This window comes from Mastigoproctus giganteus, chromosome 6 (assembly GCF_048544385.1).
Source record: "Mastigoproctus giganteus isolate SK-2022 chromosome 6, ASM4854438v1, whole genome shotgun sequence".
NCBI classification, from domain to species: Eukaryota; Metazoa; Arthropoda; class Arachnida; order Uropygi; family Thelyphonidae; genus Mastigoproctus; species Mastigoproctus giganteus.
In genome coordinates this window covers 29,726,918-29,749,973 of record NC_143580.1, presented here as the reverse complement: position 1 = coordinate 29,749,973, position 23,056 = coordinate 29,726,918, and the positions used below count along the sequence as shown (strand labels likewise).

Sequence of the window (23,056 nt, the reverse complement as noted above, 5' to 3'; positions counted from 1 at the left end):
GTCCATGCAAAGTGTCTAGAATTTATCAAGAGCGGTCCAACAACCAGAAAAGATCTAGTCAATGGCCGTCCTGGGGAAATAAACAGCTTGTCGATATGAGAGGTCGATGGAAGGCGAAAATAATCAAAATCCAACAGACTGGCTACAATCAGTCAAATGACAGCTGATTAAAACAGTGGTGTGCAAAAGAGTACAATGCGTCGGACCTCATCAAGGATAGGCAGCAGATAACCTCACTGAGTTTCCACTCTTGTCAACAAAAAACAAACAGCTAAGAGTACAACAGACACAAGAATACTGATACTGCATATTTCAGGAAGAGAAAAAAGTCTCCTGCTCCGACAAAAAATTTTGGCCCAGATGTTGATAACCAATTCTATGCTGACAGCAAGATCATGCATACCTCTAAAGCTGAAGAATCAATACAAGATGATGATGGAAGTGTGATGTGTATAGAATTTTTGTGGTACACGTTAAATCCCCTGATATCAGAGGATGCCACATTCACTGTCTGAATGCCACAGCCTACTTGAATGTTGTTGCCAACTGAGTACAGTATATTCTTTCATTCCAAAAGAACAATGCACCATGTCACAAGTTACAGACCATTCAGAAATGGTTCCAGGAGCATAGATGACCTTACTATATTTCATTAGACTTATTGACCATCGGATCTTGACCCGATCGAGCATTTGATGCATGAGGTGGAAAGAGCTAATTAGATAACAAGTTGTTTTAACATTTTTTTTTTTACACTCATTTCTAGCAGTAACTCGCCGCCTCCAATTCGAGGCAGCTAAGGATGAAAAAGAGCCTGCATGATCCAGTATGCTTATAGATGCATTCTGCACCTCGTGTAGTCCATTCCCTGATGACTTGAAGCGATTCTGATGGCTAAATGAGAGTGGGAGTATACAAAAATGAGAGGAGGAGTTTGTTATAGGCTTATTCTGTGATGAGGACAACGAACAACTATACAAAGAAACGGAATGGATCAGTAAATCAGAATATCTTATAATGGGGGATTTTAACTCTCCAGATATCGATTGGAACTTGTGGGTTTGTCAATTGCACGACTTTTGTGGATTTATCGGATGATTGTTTTCTACAGTGTCATTTTAGAGAGGCAAAAAGAGGAAGCAATACTCATTATCTGGTTATCAGCAGTGACCCTTCTGACATTAAAAATCTACAGATAAAAGATCCGATAGGCGTCAATGACCATAGTGTGATGTGGAATTTACTTAAAGATGTAACTACTTTCAAAGGCAAGCGAAAGGGCTTTTTGCTTTCGTAAAGGGGTCTACAGTGGTCTCAGACAGTTTTTAAATTCTATGCAGCAGTGAGACGAACTGATGAAGAAACCAACAGCAATTTCTAAATGAGATGCAATCAGGGATTTTATCATAGAAACCAGGATTTTTATACCAAAAAAGAGATAGAGTTCAAGGTATAGACCTAAATGAATATCAGATGAACTGATGAGGCCCGGGGCACTGAAGAAAATGCACGGGTTGCACATAAATTATCGGGTGATACAGATGCCTATATATAAAGGAGTCTGCAATCAAGTCAGAAAAGGTTAAGCAAGCTAAGGCAGATACGAGAAATCTTTGGCAAAGAATGTAAAGAAAAGTACCAAATACTTCTTTACTTACACACAGTGAATGAATTATATCGCCCCACCAAATAATGGACTATGCCTCATAGCTCGCAATACAAAAAGCCGAACAGCTTTTCACGCTAGAGCAGTGGTAAGGACTCACATCTGGTGAGTATGGGCTTGGCACACCCAGGGTCCTGAGTTGGATATCATCATTTTTCTCTTTCTTGGTGATTCCCTTCTATTTTCTCTCTCTTTCTCGGGGTAATTCAGAAATTTTTTTTTGGCTGGTGCAGCATAAGCCTCAGGCTTCCTTGTACCATATAGCTAATAATAATAATAAATAATAATAAATTTGCATCTGATGGTGCAAGTCAAAGTGATAAAGTAGCAGTTATGGAACGTAAAGATATCACGTAGTTTCAAAAGGGCATGATTGTGAAAGCTCGTGCGACTGGTGCTTCCATATCGGAAATAGCACGTCTTGTCAGTTGATCACGGTCCTCTGTGATTAAGGTGTGCAAAGGATGATTTCGAACGGGTCAAACCACTTCCCACCCACAGAACTGCAAAGGATTACGCTGGGTGGGTGTTCGTGGTAAGCAAAAGTTGCAGCGCATTTTTTGGGCTCAATGGTAGATCACTTTGTGGCAGTTGACATCGCAATATAATCTGGGCAATGCAAAAACAATATCCCAAATGAAGACGTGCCGCACACAGTCGTATCGGGTTCCACAGCAGACAATCAAAGAGGCACCCTCTCCCCACCACTGATCATCGTCAACAGCGAATGCTGTGGTTGCGTTAGTTGAACACTGGAAGACTGTAAACGAGTGTGCTGGTTGGATAAGTCCAAATATCTAACGCAACACGCCGAAGGACGCCTAAGTGTGTGATACAATCAACAACAGGCCTTGGGCCTATCGTGCACGGTGCATACTATTCAGGCAGATGGCACTGGTTACTTAATATGGGGCATATTTTGCTAGCAAGAACGTGGACCTCTGGTGAATATGGACCAATTTACTGGTGTGGCCTACTGGCAGCTCTTAGGAGACCATGTGCACTCTACCGTGTTGTATTTTTTTTTCCTGATAAAAACGGATCTGCCAAGATGATAATGCGCCTATCATAAGGCCCTCACTGTGCACAAGTGGTTCGAGCAACACAGTGAAGATATCACCCATCTTGATTGGCCTCCGAATTCGCCTGACCTCAATCCAATTGAACACCTGCAGGATGTTTTCGAACTGTAAGTGAAGATTATGGACACACAACCGTAGAAAGCTTTGCAGGTAGCATGGCCACAGATCCCTACGGCAGTCTTCAGACATTCTTCCTCTTTTTCAAACTACACATATGAGGGAGCATAAATTCAAATTGTGGAAGAATGGTTTCATGATACATGCGAGAAGTTTGCCTTCAACCAGCAATTGGTTGATTGTTGGAACAAACTTCCATCTGTTGTTTTGGAAGGCAGTAGTTTGAATAAATTCATGGAGGAAGTATACAAATTATTAGAGGGGATGAAGAGGTGATGTGGGAAGTGTTTTGTCTGGAGCTTTATGCGGTGCTTTTCTTGCATCATTTTCCACTACTAAACTACTCATATAAAGACTAACGTCGCATTTTAGGGCAAAAGCCTCAAGTTGCATAATGAGTTAACATGCTTACAAGTTAGTGCAAATGCATCAAATCTGCTCGCAGCTAACTACTAAATAGTTATAAGACTGGCATCATTGTGTATATCTCATATTGTGAATACCTTCACAACTAGTTGCCATGATATTGCACTACCTCGAATAAGTTAACTCTTCACCATAGGAGAAGACTATTGTTACTTATTCTCAACGGATGCCACCACCCAGACGGCACCGTTTCGAAAAACCAATTGGCTCCTCTTCAGTGGGTGGGCAGGCATCCTGGTGTTGCAACGATGGCAATGATGCGACGTAATTCAAATTACTACACACCATCAGGCATCTCTCATATTGTGGAGTTATACTTCGCAACTGCCTTGCCATCATTGCAACACCAGGGTGCCTGCCCACCCACCGAAGAAGAGCCAATCAGTTCCGAAACGATGCCGTATGGGGGGCTTGATGGCCACGGAGTTTCCGAGAATAGGTAACAACAATCTTCTCTACTGAGGAAACGTTGCCTATTCGAGGAGTTTTTGAATGGTGTTAGTTGAAGGAGTAACTGTCCCTTTCTTCCTTCGACGTCATTTTTTCCTCTCCTACTATCACCTTCCTACATCTTTTTTGCTTTCCTAAGTTTAATAGAGATGGTATGAGGATAACAGAGATCTTTATTCCGTACCATATTTCAAACAGTGCCGCCTGAGTGGTGGCATCCGCTGAGAATAAATAACAATAGTCTTCTCCTATGGAGAAGAGTTACTTATTCGAGGTAATGCAATATCATGGAAACTCGTTGTGAAGGTATTCACAATATGAGATATACATAATGATGCCAATCTTATAACTATTTAGTAGTTAGCTACGAGCAGATCTGATTGCATTTGCACTAACTTCTAAGACCAAATGAATGAGGCTCTATTCGCTATTATCTCGTGGTACTTAATAAACTGCCGTTCAGTGTGTAAGCAACTGATTTAGGAGTCTTGCGCGGTGAACATTCTGATCGTGTATTAAATAATATGTTCAAAACTAAACTTTCTGAAAGGCCGTTTAATTAATAATGCAGTACTAGTGTAAACGTTGTGAACTACGTTTTCCTTCAGTATTTCTAAAAGAAACCTTAGTGAGTAAGCTAAATTATATTTTTTTTTTTATCCAATGCGACCTCTACAAGTTCGCATTGGATAAAAAATACAGGCAGAACTTACTCCATCCACTTCCTTCTCAGGACCACGTCACAGGACATTAGAACCTGCTCCCAAGGACTTGTCCATCACTCCCATGGATCCCACACTACATTGTTCCAACTTTCTGCTCCTGCTTAGATGACTCCAGCACTGTAAAAGGACTGTAAAGATGACTCCAGCACTGCTCCCTGGAGAATAATTTAACCTGATAACATGCTGTTGTGTATATATATGTTCATAAGTAAATTTTTCATTTGCTTTCCTACACTTGTATAATTAGTAATATTATCTTTTCTCCTATCTCATCCTTGTTTATTTCATTGTATTAGACTTTACTGTAATATTGTATTAGCCTTTGTAACCTTGGTTTAGCCTTTACTGTAAACCCCTGGCTTGTAGCCGTGAAGGGTATTGTGTACGGCATGTGCGTTATGTATGCAATAAAGAGTTCTTCTTCTTCTTCTTCTAAATTTTCACTATTCAAATGAATGAATGATGTTAAAGTTGTCAAGCTGGTCTCCTGTGCTCACCTAACATCAAGTAAGAAAAGGAAAAGATCTGGTGTAAGATGCTCACCTACACTTTGTAATAATTTCGTCTGACTCAAGGAGGTTCATGCATGAACTTATCACTTTTCACATATTTATAATGGTTGAGATTCGAATTAATCTCTTAAATGGGAGAACTTAAGAATTTTTGGATTAGGGACTTTAATGTAGTAATGGTTAGTAATGTAGTTACCTCTCAGGGTTCTTCAAAATTTGTTCAAAAAACAGAAACTTCAAGCATAGATCTAAAAAATATCGAACCCAGATTTCACACACCGGTGCATCCTAAAATTTCATTTGAATAGTTGGGGGTAGAATCATACAATATTTAATGCAAAATTGTAACCATGGCGCTTCTTTCCCCAATGTACCAATGAGGAAATATATATATATAGTAGATACTATTTTTCAAATATCCAAATTCTTGATTTCTAAAAAAAAAATTGATTTTGAAATTTAAGGAAAAAAATTTAATTTAAATTAAATTTAAAGGAAAAACATCGCTAAGTGTTATTAAAAAACTATACTTTTGTCAGAAGAATGCGTTTGAAACTTCATCCGTGTAGAGTGAGTTCAAACTATGAGCATGTCCTTGAGATAATCCTTCCATTACTTTATTCACATACGAAGGGACTAGGGAGCCGATTTTGCATCATGTGAGAAGACCAAATATTTCTCATATTTGGTCTTCATACATTTGTCATATTTGGTACTCAAGTAAAAAAAAAAAAAAAAAAGAGTAAAAGCTGTGTTCCTAGATATTTTTTTTAATTCTAGAATCAAATTATCCAGTAATATAAGTAAAAGTATTTTTTAAAATGTGTACAATATCAGAATTTTCTCTTTATCTAAATTTTATCTAAATCTTCATGTGTCGCAATTTTAAATTACAAAGTCCCATATGATAAGCATTAAAGTTACCTTTGAAACAATAACGCGATATTCTGTTTACTTTAATAAACAACACAGTTCATCTAATTAGAATAACTATCAAGAATCTTGAAATAAAGAACTAGTCCAGAAAATTATGTAAATAAAGACCTAGTCCATAAAATTATGGTTGTTAATATGAGTAGTAGATTATATTTTAGTAAATAATACATAAAATAATAATAATTCATGATTTATAAAAAGCAAGTTAGCTAATGTACGCAGTGCGTTATATTTTAGGTGGGTTAGCAAATAGTAATAATGCATGATTTGTTTAAAAAATAAACAAACAGTGAATTTCATGCACAAACCAAGAACATTTCAGTTCTGCACATCCGCCATAACGCCCATTTATTTCCCCAGCGCACAGCAACAAATATAATATCCAATACAATATAAAGCATACAGATAACCATGTGATATTTATGAAAAAAATAAATAATTGCCAGATTTCTATTGATCAAATTTTAATGAAATTTACGAAGTCTCAAATCGTTCCAAACTAGCCAAATATAAAATTTCCTGAAAATGCATCCACTGGGAGTCGAGTTGTTACTTGCATCAGGATGGACAAAGAAATAATAATTGCCGGAATTTTATTGGTCCGATTTTAAATAAATTTGTAATGGCTAGACAAATTTTTCTAAAAGGGTAAGCGGAAGGACGGAAGCGGTTAACACAATAAGCGCATTACGCTTATGCGCCTAAAAATGGCAAAAGGAGGAACCCGTCACTCCACCTGAAATCGGATACTTAGAACCCTGATTGAAGAAGCCTATAAAAATTCGGGCTTCTTCAAACGAGTATAAATTAACGAAACCACTATATTGCGGATTGTATTCCATGTCCCCACAACTACGTCAGGTGTTGCAGACTCCACTGAATGAAGTAAACAGTATTACAAAGGATTGTTTCTAAGAGTGGTGCTAATTGCCATTCAGGGCTGCTTTACGAAATTGGTAAACTGGGCAGCAGACCATCAGCACCGTTCCAAATCTGTTGGCCCTTCTTCGGTGGGTGGGTAGGTACCCTAGCCCTGAAACGGTGTCGTCTGGGAGGTGGTATCCGTTGAGAATAAGTAACAATAGTCTTCTCCTTTGGTGAAGCGTTACTTATTCGAAGTAGTGCAATATCATGGCAATTCGTTGTGAAGGTATTCGCAGTATGAAATATAACTTAAACGATGCCGCCTTTGCAAATATTTGCTAATTTGGAGTTTGGCTGTGTACTAATATGATGCGTTTGCACTAATTTGTACGTAGTCTAATTCTCTTGCAGCCTCAGACTGCAAGAGAATTAGACTATGTACAAGTTAGTGCAAACTTATAGAATCTCACCCTTAAAGAATCTTAGTCTGAATTCTAATCTTAAAACTAATTTCTACTACCTCTCCCTAGTACTCAACATTAGTTCGCTAGTCTGATTATTTCTTTCAGATATATAATCACCACATCGATTATTAACTTAACCCACTATGTATAGGGCCTTCGTGGGTAGCACAGTTGGTAGAATCACGGTTTTTCTCCAAACCGGGTGGAAAAGACCTACATTCGAGTCCCGTCGATAACGTGAGGAATTTTTATGAGCCCTTTTTCACAATGTGGCTGAGGTAGTCGGTCTCAGGCGAGGGTAGCATGTTTTATTCTCTCAGAAACTCAAGTTTGTTGTCCAGCAAACAGAAAATCGACTACAGAACACACGTAATTTACATACAGTATATACGGAGTAATATGGTCTTAGTCGCTGATGCTCCTGAAAAACTCTACTACAACAACTATGTATAAAAAACGACTTTTCACTCTGCTTCATTAAACCCAATCATGCACAAATTTTAATGCATTACACTCTGTAATTCTGAGTTTGCGCACCCTGTAGGTGAAAAATATATAAATAAATGAATTGTAATTAATTAATTAAATTAATAAATAAATTAATTAAAATAGTAAGTTTTCAATAAGTATGCCAGATATCACTAATCTGCAGACCATCAAGTAGTTCTGGCTTGCATGCTGTACAAGGGGCGATTGTAAATAGCAATCAATTGAATAAATAAAATAAAATATGCCCTTCGGAACACAATTAATAAATGGGAAAGGTACAGTCGTTTTAGATATAAGCGAACTAAGGCCACAAGCCGTTATTATATCGTGTGTGTAAATGGCGTGTATTCTATGGTGGTTTTGCACTCGTCCGAGGTAGACTAAACTCTGCTATTAAGAAAAAAGCTCATAAAAGTCTTTCCCTTCTAGACGGATGTATTTCTCAACTTCGGCTGCAAAGGGAATTGAAATCGTTACGTTTTAATTTTGAATGAAAACAGAGTTTCTGGTTATACAAAACTGGAGCTCGCTAACAGTTTCAGATGTTTTATCTAAGACAAAGTGAAGTTACGGTGCAATTATTATGTTATAGCCAACTTACAACAGAACATGTCACTACTCGAGCACGTTCAACTTGACGTTGATCGTTACATACTCATATGATCAGTATCTCTGCTATGCTTTCACGTGACAAAAGTTTACTGAGTAGTCGAACTCAGGAGAGTGCCAGAGCCAAGAATTTCTTTAGTATTTCTGTGCGCGATGTGGAATACGAAAGTGCTAATTGAACTACGCCCACCAATAGGTGCGCCTTTCATTGCTATCTCCTAACCTCTACCTTGTGATAATTCAAGGAAAGAAGACGATGGTGGGATGATACGTAGCTATTCTAGTACAGTATTATTAGTAATGCCCAGTTATCCACGTTTTCTTTTTCTCAGCTTTGAAACTGAATAGTCAGAGAATGTACTTGGAGACAGCAGCCACAAGCTTCACAGTAAATTTTTAAGGACTTTGCGCTACGAATAAGATCGATGGCCGCACGTAAAGAACTAAAGCGCTCTCTCTTGCACACACACAACAAATATGGTTCTTTCTCTCCAAATGACGCAACGTTTATTTGAAAAACATGATTCTTTCTTAGTGCAGCTAGCAATGTTCCATTTTTAAAATCCCTAACTAGGAGGAAAGAGAGGTTATGTTGTGTGGAAAATGATTTGCTGAGTTCATGATTTTTGGTTTAACTTTTCATTGGGATATATACAATAGTTGTGGCTTTAAATTAGCCATTGATTGGCCAACTCAAAGCGCTTAGCGAGCATATGAAAATGTGGAGAATGAAGCACAGAAAATCTTAATGAAGTAATGCTGTAAATGTAATTCCGCCTCCACTTAAATAGCCATGCCATGATTTGTGCACCCACTTATCCAGCTTCGGCTTCCCCTCCCTTTCAAAAATTTTTAATAAATAGGTTTTTACGGCTTGGTAAGCAAAATATTCCATTGGAACAAACTTAAGCAAAACAGTTTCTCAAGAACTTGTTTTCATTCTCTCTCTCGACTTAAGTTCACAAACACCAAATGTGCTTTGTCCTTTTAAAGTCTGGTTTCACAAAAAAAAAAAAAAAACTTATACAATGGCAGTACCATTGTATAAGATTTTTTATACAATGGCCCTCCATTGTATAAAGGCTTTTATACAATGCAGTGCCACTTCAAAATACAGATTAAAAGTATAGTGGTGAAAATGTCTGTTTTTTGGGAGGGAAAACAGACGCTTCCCAAATGCTCAAACATTGCAAGAATAAAAGAATTAAAGCTTCTTTTGTTCTTACTAATACACTTTTGTTGACATTAGGCGACCAAACCAAAACTCCTGTTCCACTTTAATAAAATGTGTGTGATTTTAAAATTTCTACATACAAAAGAAACTAAGCCCACAAAAATTTATTTTCACTTCATACGCAAATTTTGATATCAAGCCCTGTATTGCTTGGTCAATGTCATTTCCGTTGACGAATAGAAGTTTGTTCCAGCAATCAGCCGCCATTGGCTGATTGCTGAACAAACTTCAATCCGTTGTTGTGGAAGTAGACATTTTGAAAAAATTCAAGGAAGAACTTGACAAACTGTTGGAGGGGATTGGTGAAATGGGTTTTTTTTTTTTTTTTTTTTTTTTTTTGGTAGATGCTGTTTAAGATTGCTTTCTTGCATCATTTGCCAACTATTAATACTAATACTAAATTCCAAACAAACGATGTTAAAGTATATATTTCCAGTATCCAACTCATAAATAAAATTATCATTACAGTTTATCAGGTTAGTTAAACAAGAGTTTCCATTTTACACACTTTTAATATACTCATTCTTAATCACATCTCCTCGATGTTTCTAAAACTGAAAACCGGGACGCCTGCCTTAGGAAGGATAAGCAGGCGTCCCGGTTTTCAGTTTTCCCGAAAGTTAGTAATAGTAATAGTTACAAGTTTCAGTTGTAATAGTTACAACTTTCAGATGTAATAGTTACAAGTTTCAGTTGTAACTATTATAATAGTTATACAGTTACGTAGCCGAATGGTCAGGAAAGGGTGCATAAGTACATGTGCCTACATGAGTGATCGGAGCTCAAGCCCGTGACTGTTAAAAACAGTGCTGTTCCTTATATTCTTTCTATCTTGTGAACTCTTCTGACCGTGTAATCTTCCCGGAATATAAACAGAAAATGTATTTATAATAGTTACAAGTAACTACTTGTAACCATTATATTATAATTGCATAATAACTATTATATAATACTATTACATACCACCTTGTAACTATAATATGCTTCCAAGCTATTCATCATATTTGAACACTCCCCAGATGCACCCCTTTATTAAACTAGTCGGTCAATTTTCAGGGGGGGAGGGAGGATGTGACCTATTAATCTATTAATTAGTCATCAAAACTCTCCTCAAACCCATTACAGCGTTATTTTTATATTAATTATTAAAAAACGTCCTAATAATTACAAATCATGTGCATGCTTTCTGTTGAATCATTTATAATTATTATAAATATTAGAGTCAGCTGCTTTGCAAAGCTTAACCCAGGGAACACAAAACTTTTTCCCAGTGGTGTCAGATCATGTCATGATATCACCTTTTGAGGATCTGCATTAATTTTTACTTTTTCTTCAATTATAATCATAGATTTTTTTCAGAACCAGGACGAACGTGTAGTGAGCGAGGCACTCCTCGGGTGATTGGTTGGAAGGGGCCCAAGAGTGAAGGAATGTGATAATGCCATATGATATAGCCAGGGAAGGGGTGGAAAATTTAGGACTGAGACTTCGTCCCAGTCCTAGATTTTCTGAAGTGTGAAAAGTATGTGTACTGTGGGGGTTAGAAAAAAAAGAAAAATGTCTTTCTTTACTTTTCCTAGTTTCCTGTTATTATTATTAAATATCTTTATTTTATTCCCTATTAGATATATATATATATATACCCCTTTTTTCTTATATCCCCACTTACACATCTGACTATGGATTCACAGGAGAATTCCAGATTCAAGGGAATCAATTACGTATAATTCCCTTCGGAAAGACTGAGTGTTCAAGAATGACAAAAAACACACATTAATTTATAACGTAACATAGTTTATTTACATATATATATATACAACATGATAAAGTGATCAAAACTCAAGCACATACTAATATTATTCAAATTTGCCTATGTAGCATCAGATATATATGCAATTTAATACATTGGGTTTACACTAGAAGGGTTATTTCTTTCTACACAATAAACTTAATATCCTTACAAAAACTGCTATAGTTTCTTCTTTCTTCACAAATGAACAATAAATACTTAAGAGGTTTAGTTAACACCCTTTCTCTTATGTAAATCAAATTTTTACCTTATAAATTGATTTAGGAATTTCACTCTTAACTTCTGATTTATTTAGTGCCCTTTTTTGCCTTGGAGAATATAATTTCACAAACTTTCTCTAATCAAGGTAAATCGTACATTTGACATCAATTTCTGGACTAATGCTTGTCCCAAGGGTTAGCTACATTCAGAAGGCTATTCTTTTCTCTGTATTTCTCTACCCTTCCCTTCCAAAATATATCATACATATATGTTAGACAATAACTAATAACAAATATCAAATTTCTTTCTTTTGCCTTTCTACATATATCTAATTATACATTAATCAAAACCCATAACTATCACCTGAATTATCTCTATATTAATGTATATATATTTATATTTTTGTACATCCTTCCCTTAACATCTTTCTAAATATCTACTAATTTGCTATTAGGGTTCCTACAGTCCTTTAGGGGTAAGTGAGAATACTATATAACTAGTCACTTACTTAATTTTACAAATCGGACTTCTCCGTTTTGGGGCCTTCAGCTCCTTGTTTGGGACTGGCATCATCGTTTGCCAAGGGCATTCATCTCAGGACTTCCAGAGGATTTTCGTGCAGATCACGGTTCTGCTACTTTGCTTAAACTCCCTGTATCATCTGGTCTGGGCTGGCACTTTGTTGTACGATCATACTCCGTCGTTACGGGGACTGCTATCTTTCCTTCTGCGGCCTTTCTCCACTTGATCGGGCTACCTTCCATTCGCGGTTTCGCTCCTTCTGTCGGGCTACTAATTCAGCGGCTTCGTCCTTCTGATCGGGCTACTAATTCAGTGGCTTCGCTCCTTCTGATCGAGCTACTAATTCAGTGGCTTCACTCCTTCTGATCGAGCTACTAATTCCGCGTTTTCGCTCCTTCTGCTCAAGCTACTAAGCGTTTTCGCTCCTTCTGCTCGAGCTACTAATTCCGCGTTTTCGCTCCTTCTGATCGAGCTACTAATTCCGCGGTTTTGCTCCTTCTGATCGAGCTACTAATTCTGCGGTTTCGCACCTTCTACTCGAGCTACTAATTCCGCGTTTACCGATTTTTAAACAAGCGCATAGGGAGAGAATATTAATTATATTCGAAATATAATGAATACTACCCAGAATACCTTGCGTGGATAGATGATATATATCCCCCCCCCCGAGAAATATATAATGGAATATATCTGAAATCCTACAAAGTTGTCTTAGTAACTTATTCACTGTATTCCAAATAAAGTGAATAAGGTATTCAATACTCAAACATATCTATTTATGGTTTGTTTTTAATTAGATGTTTTTAATACAATTTACATGTGAACTGAAGGTCGGTCGGGTTGCCTTTGTAAGTTGTTATTTCTGCAAAGGGGTTTATCATCTGAGTGTTTTGCTATTAGTAGCCTGGAGATTATTGGATTATTATCACTGTTTAGTGGATCCTGGAAAAATAACCATTTGAAGTTTGGATATAACGCGGGAGAGAAGATGTAAAAGTCAATTACTGAAGATGACCCACTAAGTAGGTGTTGGTGCCTTTATTGAGCAAGGTGAGATAATGGACGTCTAATAACTTTCCATTATTCGCTTTTGTCCATGTATTTCTGAAGAACCCAAAAAGTATTGTGTCCAGTAAGGAATGAAATTTTAAATTTTAAGTACGTAGTCAATTGGAAAGATACTCGTAGAGTCCTCGAATTAAGATAATGTGTTATTTCATTTTTGCTTTTATTAAATAAATATATTAGAATATATCATTTATTTTGTATTTTTATCATGACAGGTTTTTTTTTTTTTTTTTTTTTTGTGATCAAATATTTTTAGGCGCGTTCGCATTTGTGCATAAAACGCTTATTTTCTTTACAAACTGGGCCACATCTGTCTGCCCACATTTAATAACTCAAGTTCCAGTGGTCAGATTTTGATGAAATTTTAAATTTGGCTCTTCCAGAAAGATTTGTCGAGCCATCTCAAATTTCATTAAAATTGAGCCCATAGAAATCTGGCAGTTATTGTCTTTTCCACCCACATCACATAGATTATCCTAATATTGTAATTGCAGCATTTTATTACCCTGCGCTGATTAGAGGAATATATAAACAATGTGGCTGATAATGAAAAAAATAAATGCTTTCTGTCGCTTGTGGGGGGTGGGAGAAGAAGCTCGTTTTTTTTTTTTTAAATAAATATATAAATAAATTATAACTATTTACTCAATGTGATAAGTAAATATTTTATTTATTTATTAATACAATAAATAAATAAAAATGTTTACTCATTACATTAATCACAGCAGAAACGTGAAATATATGTTATATTTCAATTCTTATTAAAAGCTAGCAGAAAAGTAAAGTACATTACAAATGTGTTGACTGCATAATATGATCTAAGGCACGTGTTGCGTTTCATTTTTTATTAAAAATCTAGTTAGAAATACATAAAGTATTACAAAACGTTAAGTGAATAATAAGTTAATTAATTAGTAATTACTTAGTAACAAGATAATTAATTATTTACTTATCGCTTCTAATAATCATTGAAGAATCAAATTAATGAATTTAAGAAATAAAAATCTAACTTGCCTGAAATGTAACGCACTACATGCATTACTTTACTTGTTCATGTATCACAAAAACTTCTTGTTTATGTAACGTGTTGATATTATTATTATTATTATTACTAGCCATATAGTGCAAGGAAGCCTGAGGCTTATGCTGCACCAGCCAAAAAAAAATCTGAATTACCCTGAGAGAGAAAGAGAAGTAGAAGGGAATCACCAAGAAAGAGAAGAATGATGATATCCAGCTCATGACCCTGGGTGTGCCAAGCCCATACTCACTAGATGTGAGCCCCTGGGGTTGTCAGATTGCATAGTTCATATATCACTTATATGTGATATATAAAAATAAACTTTATTGTCTTCATAGGCGCTCAAAATACGATGTATGTACAATACAATATTTTGCGATGTTTTGGCACCTACCCCCCACCTCATTATCGGGAACATAATGAACAAGGAACCTTGTGACGGACTTAGCAAACTGTGCAGTATCTGTCGGCTTGAAATAGTTAAAATATTATGAATGGTGCTCAAAGAAATAATATTATCAAAAGGCGAAAAAAAAAAATCTGATGTCATTCTTTAATTTGTTATCTAGTATGGCGTACACTTTCACTTTTTTTTTTTTGTCCTTATCTTCAGACTTCAGAAAGAATGGGGCGGGAGGGTAACTTTAGACTCTACCAAAATTTGAATTACAAAATTAAAAAGTTTTCAAGCTGTCTGGAGAAGATTTTAATTTTATTATATCGCATAAAATAAGTTTGTAACAAATTTAAACAAGACTTGTTGAACTTTCAAACTAATTTCAAAGTTTTTAGTAGTAACACTTCAGGTTTGCTCCTGGCATTCACCTTTACGTAAATTTTCGGTAGCTTATGCAAGGTATGAGTGACGGTGAGAGAACCCTACACCCGCGGTGGTGACGTTGAGGGAATATCTATTTTTACTCTTGCGTGCGCTATTCTCTACCTAAGTTCATAGATAACTGTTTCATATATTAAATGTTTCCATTAAAACATTGATATATATCGAAAATTTCTTTCTCTATAGCATTAAATTAGTTTTCCATATATGCTACTTATTGATATGATCAGCATGCCTAGAATTGTTTTGTTGGATGTTTTCCAAACGTACAAAAAAAGAAAAAAAAAGTCGAGATTATAGTTTAAAAATAGCCCTCCTCCATGATCCCTTCGTATCCTCGGGACTGTTTGCAGAATTTGTTAGTTAGCTTAAACGTTAACATAAGTAACTTTTAATCAATAGAAAGAAGGGAATATATCATCATCCGAGAACAGAGAACTTACACCAGCAGTATCTAACTCCTCGGGTCACGTGACAACTGGCGCGGAGTTCCGGTTGAGTGAGGTGGTCAATCGGAAGCGTCTGTATGGTAAGAAAATACTAGGAATAAAATGGCTTCCCATAGTGTTGAGGAACAGGGTTTGCGGGATTGTGAAGCTTACGTTCAGAGACATAATATTCAGAAAATTCTAAAAGATTGCATAGTGCAATTATGTGTAAAACGTCCAGAAAATCCTGTTTCATTTTTGAGGGAATATTTCCAGAAACTAGAAAGGGTAAGCGCTTCTTTTGTTAGCGCGGTTTAGGCCTACGTATTGGTTGGAATGATGATAGAAGATGGAATGGAAGACGTTGGGACGACGCCTTGAATTAATAGTCAATAAGCAGCAAAAGAAAAAAGAAAAAAAAAAGCATGATTTAAGTAAACTAAAATTTATAACCTTGGGTTAATATAAACAGTAAGTTGATTTTTTTAATATTTAATGGGAACTCGCACTGTGATATGTCACAGGAAATGTAAAGTAGGACGTCGTTTTTTTTTTATTTATATATATGTTATTATAAGAATGATTGTTATATAACCACAAAGGATACCGTCATCACAAGAAAATCTCTACAAAACAGGGATTTTCTTTCACTTGGGCATATGAATTAGGCATGCGTGTGTATATGCGCGATCGAGCAGTTTCAGAGTTATGAATTCTTGTTACTTGTCCTAACTTAATATGGGCCAAATCTTTTTTTGTGTATAGTCAAGGGCTGATCCGGCCTTCATATGAGAGAGGCGGGGGAGTAACAGCACTGGAAAAAATGGGAGAACCGATACTTGGGGCTGTGGGGATGGGTATCAGTACATGAAAGTTGTTCTTTACAAATAGCGCTGAAACGTAAATTACAAGAACGTGCTTTTGAAATAATTTTAGGGGATTTTAATTACACCAGTTACCTCTAGCGTATAGTACTTAGTATGCTGGGCTAACAGATTCTTGTTCTTGAAGTTTCTTAGCAAACAGCGCCTAGCAAAAGTAACCACTAGTTTTCGGGTATTATAATCAGTCTTGGTAATAGGCGATGAGCTAAAGCATCATGATATCTCTGTCAGTCAATAAATAAATATTATGCCAGTTATTTTGTTATAAATTGAATACTACTTTAGTTTTGCGTAAGCATTATAATAATAATAATAATAATAATAATAATAATAATAATAATGTGTTCAACATGGAAGGCAAGATAGAATTATAATAATTACTTAAAATGTACATAATGCTTTTCAAATGAATTTATTTGAATATTTACTTAAATGCCAGTGATTTCTTACAATTGGGGAGAGTATAATTATGAATTATAAATTAAGACTTACTGAGAATGGCATAGACTTATCTAGTTGACAGGATTGAAAGTTAAATGTGAGGAGGATTAGCTCGGAGGATTTTTCATGGAACTTGATAGAATGTAAAGTCAAAAATAAGGAATAATATAAAATAAATAATGAATAATAAATAGTTATGTTTCAATCGTAATTTCTATATAACCTTCATACTAAGTATTATTTGAAAAACACTTATTTTCTTTTACTGATTAGCATTAGCAAAGGCACATGATGCAAGAAAGCAAGCTTATATAGCATCAGCCCAAAATAAAAAATAAATAATAAATAAAAAAACATTATTTCACCCATCCACTTGCTCCAAATGTTTGTCAAGTTCTGCCTTGAATATATTTAAGCTATCAACATCTACAACAGATGGAAGTTTGTTCCGGCAATCAACCACCCACTGGCTAAAGGCAAACTTCCGCACATCTTTCCTCAATTTGAATTTATGCCCTCTCAGGCAATTATTCTGAGCAAGAGGAAGAATCCCATCTGCATTGAGCATGCTCAAACCATTCAAGGCTTTATACACCTCAATCAAAAGCAATGGAAACTAGGCACCTTGTGGGTGCCTAGTTTCCAGACACTGTGATTTGCAAAACTTAGCCTTTCTTTGTAAGAGCAACCCTTTGTTCCATTCACTAATCTTGTTGCTCTTCTCTGTACTCTTTCCAACAGTCCTTCTTAAAATCAGGCCTCCAGACCTGTATACAGTACTCAAGATGTGTCCTGACCATTGCCTTATACAAGGGGATAATCACATCCTTATCCCTGCTAGAAAAATTCCTGTATATCATTGACAAGACACCATGAACTACTCTTGCAGACTGTCTACACTGCTCAGAAAACTTCTTATCTGACTGCACAATTACCCCTGGGTCTTTTTCGTTCTCTACCACTGTCAGTGTGTACCACAGAGTTGATACGTTACTCTGGGATTACTGCTTTCCATATGTAGTACTTTACATTTGTCAATGTTAAACTTCATTTACCATTTCTCAGCCCATCTGCTCAACTATTGTAGATCCTGTTGCAGCAGTGTACTGTCATTAGTGTAATTAACAACCCTGCCAATTGACGCCTCTGTAGCCACGTGGGAAGGAGCAGCGGTGCGTAGCACACGCTTCTTGATTAGACCGGGGTTCGAGCCCGTCACCACCAAATACGGAGGATGCGGAAAGGTCAGGGAATGACTACCGCATATCCCGGAGCAATATGGCCTTAGTTGCTAATGCTCCTAAAAACCAAACAACATACATACACATACAACCTTGCCAACCTTCATATCGTCTGCAAACTTGGACATTAAGTCTGATATACCATTATCAATATCATTTATAAATACAGAAAACAACAATGGACCCAACACTGAACCCTGAGGGACTCCACTAATAACAGTCCACAAAGAGCAGTGTCCATTGATTACCACTCTGTCTTCTCCCACTCAACCATCCCTTTATCCATAGCAGCAATTTGCTTCCAATGCCACACTGCTCCAATTTGTGCAGCAGTCTTCCATGTGCAACATATCAAAGGCTTTTCTAAGATCCAAATATATGATATCAAAGTTCTTCTTTGCATCCAGTTCCTTTGTGACTACATCATAGTATCCAATCAAATTAGTCAGACAAGACTTCCCCTTAACAAACCCATGCTGTGTCCGAGCTATAACTGAAGTCTTGTCTAGATGATCCTGCAGTGCTTCTTTAACCAGTGCCTCCATTAATTTTCCTGGAACAGAAGTTAAACTAACAGGTCTGTAATTACCTGTGTCTCCCTTTGATCCTCCTTTGTGGATTGGGGTCACATTTGCACATCTCCAGTCCATGGGTACCTCTCCTGAGTCCAGGGAAGCTCTCATAATTATGGCTAAGGGTTTGCTTACTTCCTTTGCTGCCTCCTTTAATATAACTGGATAGATCCCATCCACCCCAGGTGCCTTTCTTGTGTTTATCTTCAACAATTTCTCCTCCACTTTACTCTCAGTTATTACAAGATTATCTAGCTTACTGCTAGAGTTGAATGCACCTCTGGCATTCCCCTCTCTGAATTACTCCTCATGTGTGAATGTCGATACAAAATAGTCATTTAGTTTGTTAGCTACCTGAGCAGGATCATCAACGGTTGAACCATCGATATTAAGTGGACCAATCTGATTCATCCCCTTCCTTCTAGAGTTTACATAAGTAAAGAACAGGCGCCTCCGTAGCCAGGTGGGCAGGAGCAGCAGTGCATAGCACAGCTTCTTGATTAGACCGGGGTTCGAGCCCGTGACCACCAAATACGGAGGATGCGGAAAGGTCAGGGAATGACCATCACATATCCCTGGAGCAATATGGCCTTAGTTGCTAATGCTCCTAAAAACCAAATAACAAACAAACAAACAAATAAAGAACTCTTTGCTGTTTTTCTTTGGATCCTTTGCCAAAGATTTCTCCTAATCTGCCTTCGCCTGCCTAACCTCCTTTGTAACTTGGTTACAGACCAGCTTATATCTATCATAGGCTTCTTTGTCACATGTTAATTTATATGTATCCCGTGCATTTTTCTTCTCTGTCACATGTGTAATTAGTTCATCTGACATCCATTTAGGCCTAAATCTTAACAATATTTCTTTGTTGGTATGAAAAGCCTAGTAGCTTCCAAGATTAATTCTTCGAATGCTTCCCATTTTGAATTTGCTGTTGGTAACATTATCAGTTGGCTCCACCGTATAGAATTTAAATACTTTCTCAGACCACCGTAGTCACCTTTACGAAAGCAAAAACCCTTCCCTTTACCCTTGATGGTAGTTACCTCTTTGAGTAAATCCCACTTCAGCACACTGTGGTCACTGCCACCTAGTGGTTCCTTTATCTGCAGATTCTTGATGTATGAAGAATCACTACTGATAATCAGATCAAGAGTATTACTCTCTCTAGTTGCCTCCCGAACATGCTGCTGTAGAAAACAGTCATCCAATAAATCCACAAAAGCCTTGCTAGTGGGTGAGTGACCAACCCACTAATTCCAGTCAATATCCGGAAATTAAAATCCCTCATTATGATGGAATTAACCTGCGTCTTGTAATAGGCCTCTAGTAATTACTCTAGTCTGTAATTGTGGAGCTTCAGATAACAGTGCAGAAGCTGTTATTTGGTAGAAGTGAGAATGTAGATTTTGTATTTTATTCATCAAGGAATTTCTGGTAGTGGATTTTGCAAGTTCTAGAAAATTGAGAATTCTCTACAACTGAGTTGTGTATATCCAGAGGCTTACAAGTTACATATTTGCGATATATGTAACTAGGAAATATTTATCTTTGTGGAAAGTAAAACAGATTGGTTAACACTCATTTTAGATTAATTCAAATCCATATTGGAAAACACCATAGAGGTATTTGTCAATTCTTAGGGTACTTAAAAAGAGATTATATCTGAAGACATTTATAGATTGGGATAACTTCTGGATATCTAGTAGTAGGTTCATACATTGGTGCCTTAACACATTGACTGCCAAGCTAGTTTAAGAAAAAAAATTGTCCTTGGGGGCCAAAAAATATTTAGTAAATAATTCGAATAGTAATTCTAAAATAAATAATTTAATGTCAACAAAGCACACTCCAGAAATGGTTTATGAACCTTCCACCAATAAAGGAAGATGAAAAGAAGCTAAACAAAACCCACTTCCTTTTCTAGCATATAATAAAGGAAAAGCAGGCATTATAGTCTTTCTGACAAAATGGGTTCATATGCTATAATGCTAAGAAAAAAGGGATCAAGTGGTAGAAGAATGTGTTTTATGTTATACAAAATTGAGAGTCTGAAGGAAGATCTTCTGCTAGAAAGAAGGGGAAAAGAGTTTGTACTTATTGCCCAGACTGTAATCATTAACCTTTCATGTGTTTAGAGTATTTTGGTCAACACCACAAATCTACATAAATTTGTTTAATAAATAATCAGCAGTTACTCGCTTAATTTTTATCGTAGTGGGATGCAAATTTAATCAGATGTATCACCAGGGGCCATGCTTTTCAAAAATAATGTAAATTCCCATAATCACCACTCTACAGACTTATATGGCTGATGTGGCAGTCAAGGTGTTAAATTTACCTAGAGTCCAAAGAGCTGCTAAAACTCAGACTATTCTCAAATCAAGATTTGAGAATGGTCAGAGTTTTAGAGGTCAAAGTTATATATATGTAGTCATTCTATTACAGCGTTAATTATATAATCTCAAAAGCCATAAATCCAGTATTGGTTGATTATGTATCAGATTCTGCATGGAATCTGATATGCCGTCAGCCAATGGTGGTTCAGTATACTTTAAAAATCCATTTGAATGAGCCACTTGGTTTTTGAAACATGGAACTTGTTCTGTTTTATGTGCCAAAAGAAATCGATCATAGCTGCACTAGTGTATATAATATACCATTTGTTTTTTTTTTAAATAAAAGGCACGAAATAGTTAAAAAATGGTGCACTGTATATTCTTTATTCTGATTGATGCCATATTGGATAAACAAATAATATCATTATTAAATGCAGTCTTGTTATTCAAAATACACAGTAAGAGAAAGCAAAACTGAAAAAAACATTCTGTGGAAAATCAGCAAAGGAGCAAGCACACAATGCGGTTTTTGTATATATACATGAAACTTTTTTACAGCTATATTTCTCCAAATTCGTAGGTGGTAGATGACTTTCATCAACCGATGAAATACCACTACTTTGCTTATTGGAGGCTTGAAGTGGTGAAACCCATGTTTAGTCTCTAGAGCAAAGTTTCCGGCATCCTCCCTCCCCCCCATACTTCTCCTTCAACCCATGCACAGTACTAAGTACTATAGGTTTTGATACCTTTCGTGTTTGGAGTTTTCATAAAAAAAAAAAAATTAAAAATAATAAAGGATGAAAATCAAAACTGAATATCATATTACTAATGCCCACTAACTACTAGCACATGCCCACACACACACAGTCATAATTTTTGTGTAAATATATGTTCTTGTTTATACTCTGGCAACCACCAGGCCAGTGGAGTTTATAGTAAATCATCAAAACAAATGTTAATCATATTTAGCAGTCACAGGCTTGAACCCCAGTCCACCCAAAGAGTGGATGCTATTGCAGTCTTGATCCTGATCACTCGGCTACGTCATATACCTATATTCCAGATGGTGTTATACCTTATACAAGGTTTGTATAAAAAAAATTATTGGGATACAGCGTGTATTTGTAATGCTGGGGGTCCATTGTCGTTTTCAATAATATTGTATTTATTAATATAATAGTCCTCTGTTTGAATTTATATACTCTCATGCCTATAGCATTAGTAGAGGCATATGATGCAAGAAAGCAAGCTTATACAGCATCAGCCAAACAAACTTTCCCATTTCACTCATCCATTTGTTCCAAATGTTTGTCTAGTTTTCTGCCTTGAATTTATTTAAGCTGTGAACTTCCATAACGACAAATGGAAGTTTGTTCCAGCAATCAACCACCCGCTGGCTAAAGGCAAATTTCCTCACATTTATTCTACAACTGTCTTTCCTCAATTTGAATTTATGTCCCCTCGGGCAATTAATCTGGGCAAGAGGAAGAATCCCATCGGCATTGAGCTTTGCTCAAATCATTCAAGGTCTTATACACCACAATCAGATCCCCTCGCAGGTGCCTAGTCTCCAGTCTTCATCAAAGTCATTTATTAATGACATTGATGGAGGAATATCAGGCTTAATGTCTTAAGTTTTCAGATGATGAAAAAGATACTCAGGGTGGTTATGCAGATTGGTTGAGAAGTGGCAAGTGAAGTTTAACATTTACAAATGCAAGATACTACATATGAGTAGCAGTAATCTGAGAATAACATACCAACTGTGTGGAGAAGAACAAAAGTAGTGAAGAACAAAAAAAGGCCTGTGGGTAATTGAGAAGTCATATGGTTTTTGTCAATGATATACAGGAATTTTGCCAGCAGGGATAAGGAGGTGATTATCCCATTGTATAAAGAACATCTTGAGTACTACTGAAGTAATCCAGCAATGTTGACTTAATATTTAATCTTACTCAATCCATTTAAAGGCTTAAATGAATTGAGTAAGTTAAATGCTGTGGCATCCTTCCTCTTTCTCAGACAACACACACACATGAGTGGACATAAATTTAAATTGAGGAAGTATGGTTGCAGGATAGATGTGTGAAAATTTGCTTTTGGCCAGTGGTAGT

General features: G+C 36.4%; 1 protein-coding gene across 4 annotated transcripts in view; it reads left to right on the top strand.

The window, feature by feature from the left end:
* Pka-R1 (protein kinase, cAMP-dependent, regulatory subunit type 1) overlaps nt 1-23,056 on the top strand; it is a 145,399-nt gene that overhangs the window by 3,817 nt on the left and 118,526 nt on the right. For 2 of the 4 annotated variants that reach the window (XM_090375899.1, XM_090375900.1), the window contains exon 1: nt 15,582-15,750. The exons of 1 other annotated variant lie outside the window; for it this stretch is intronic. In XM_090375899.1, coding sequence (XP_090232025.1) covers nt 15,586-15,750 — 165 coding nt within the window. In that variant the 5' untranslated portion in view covers nt 15,582-15,585. One more of the 4 variants, XM_090375901.1, reaches the window with a different exon arrangement.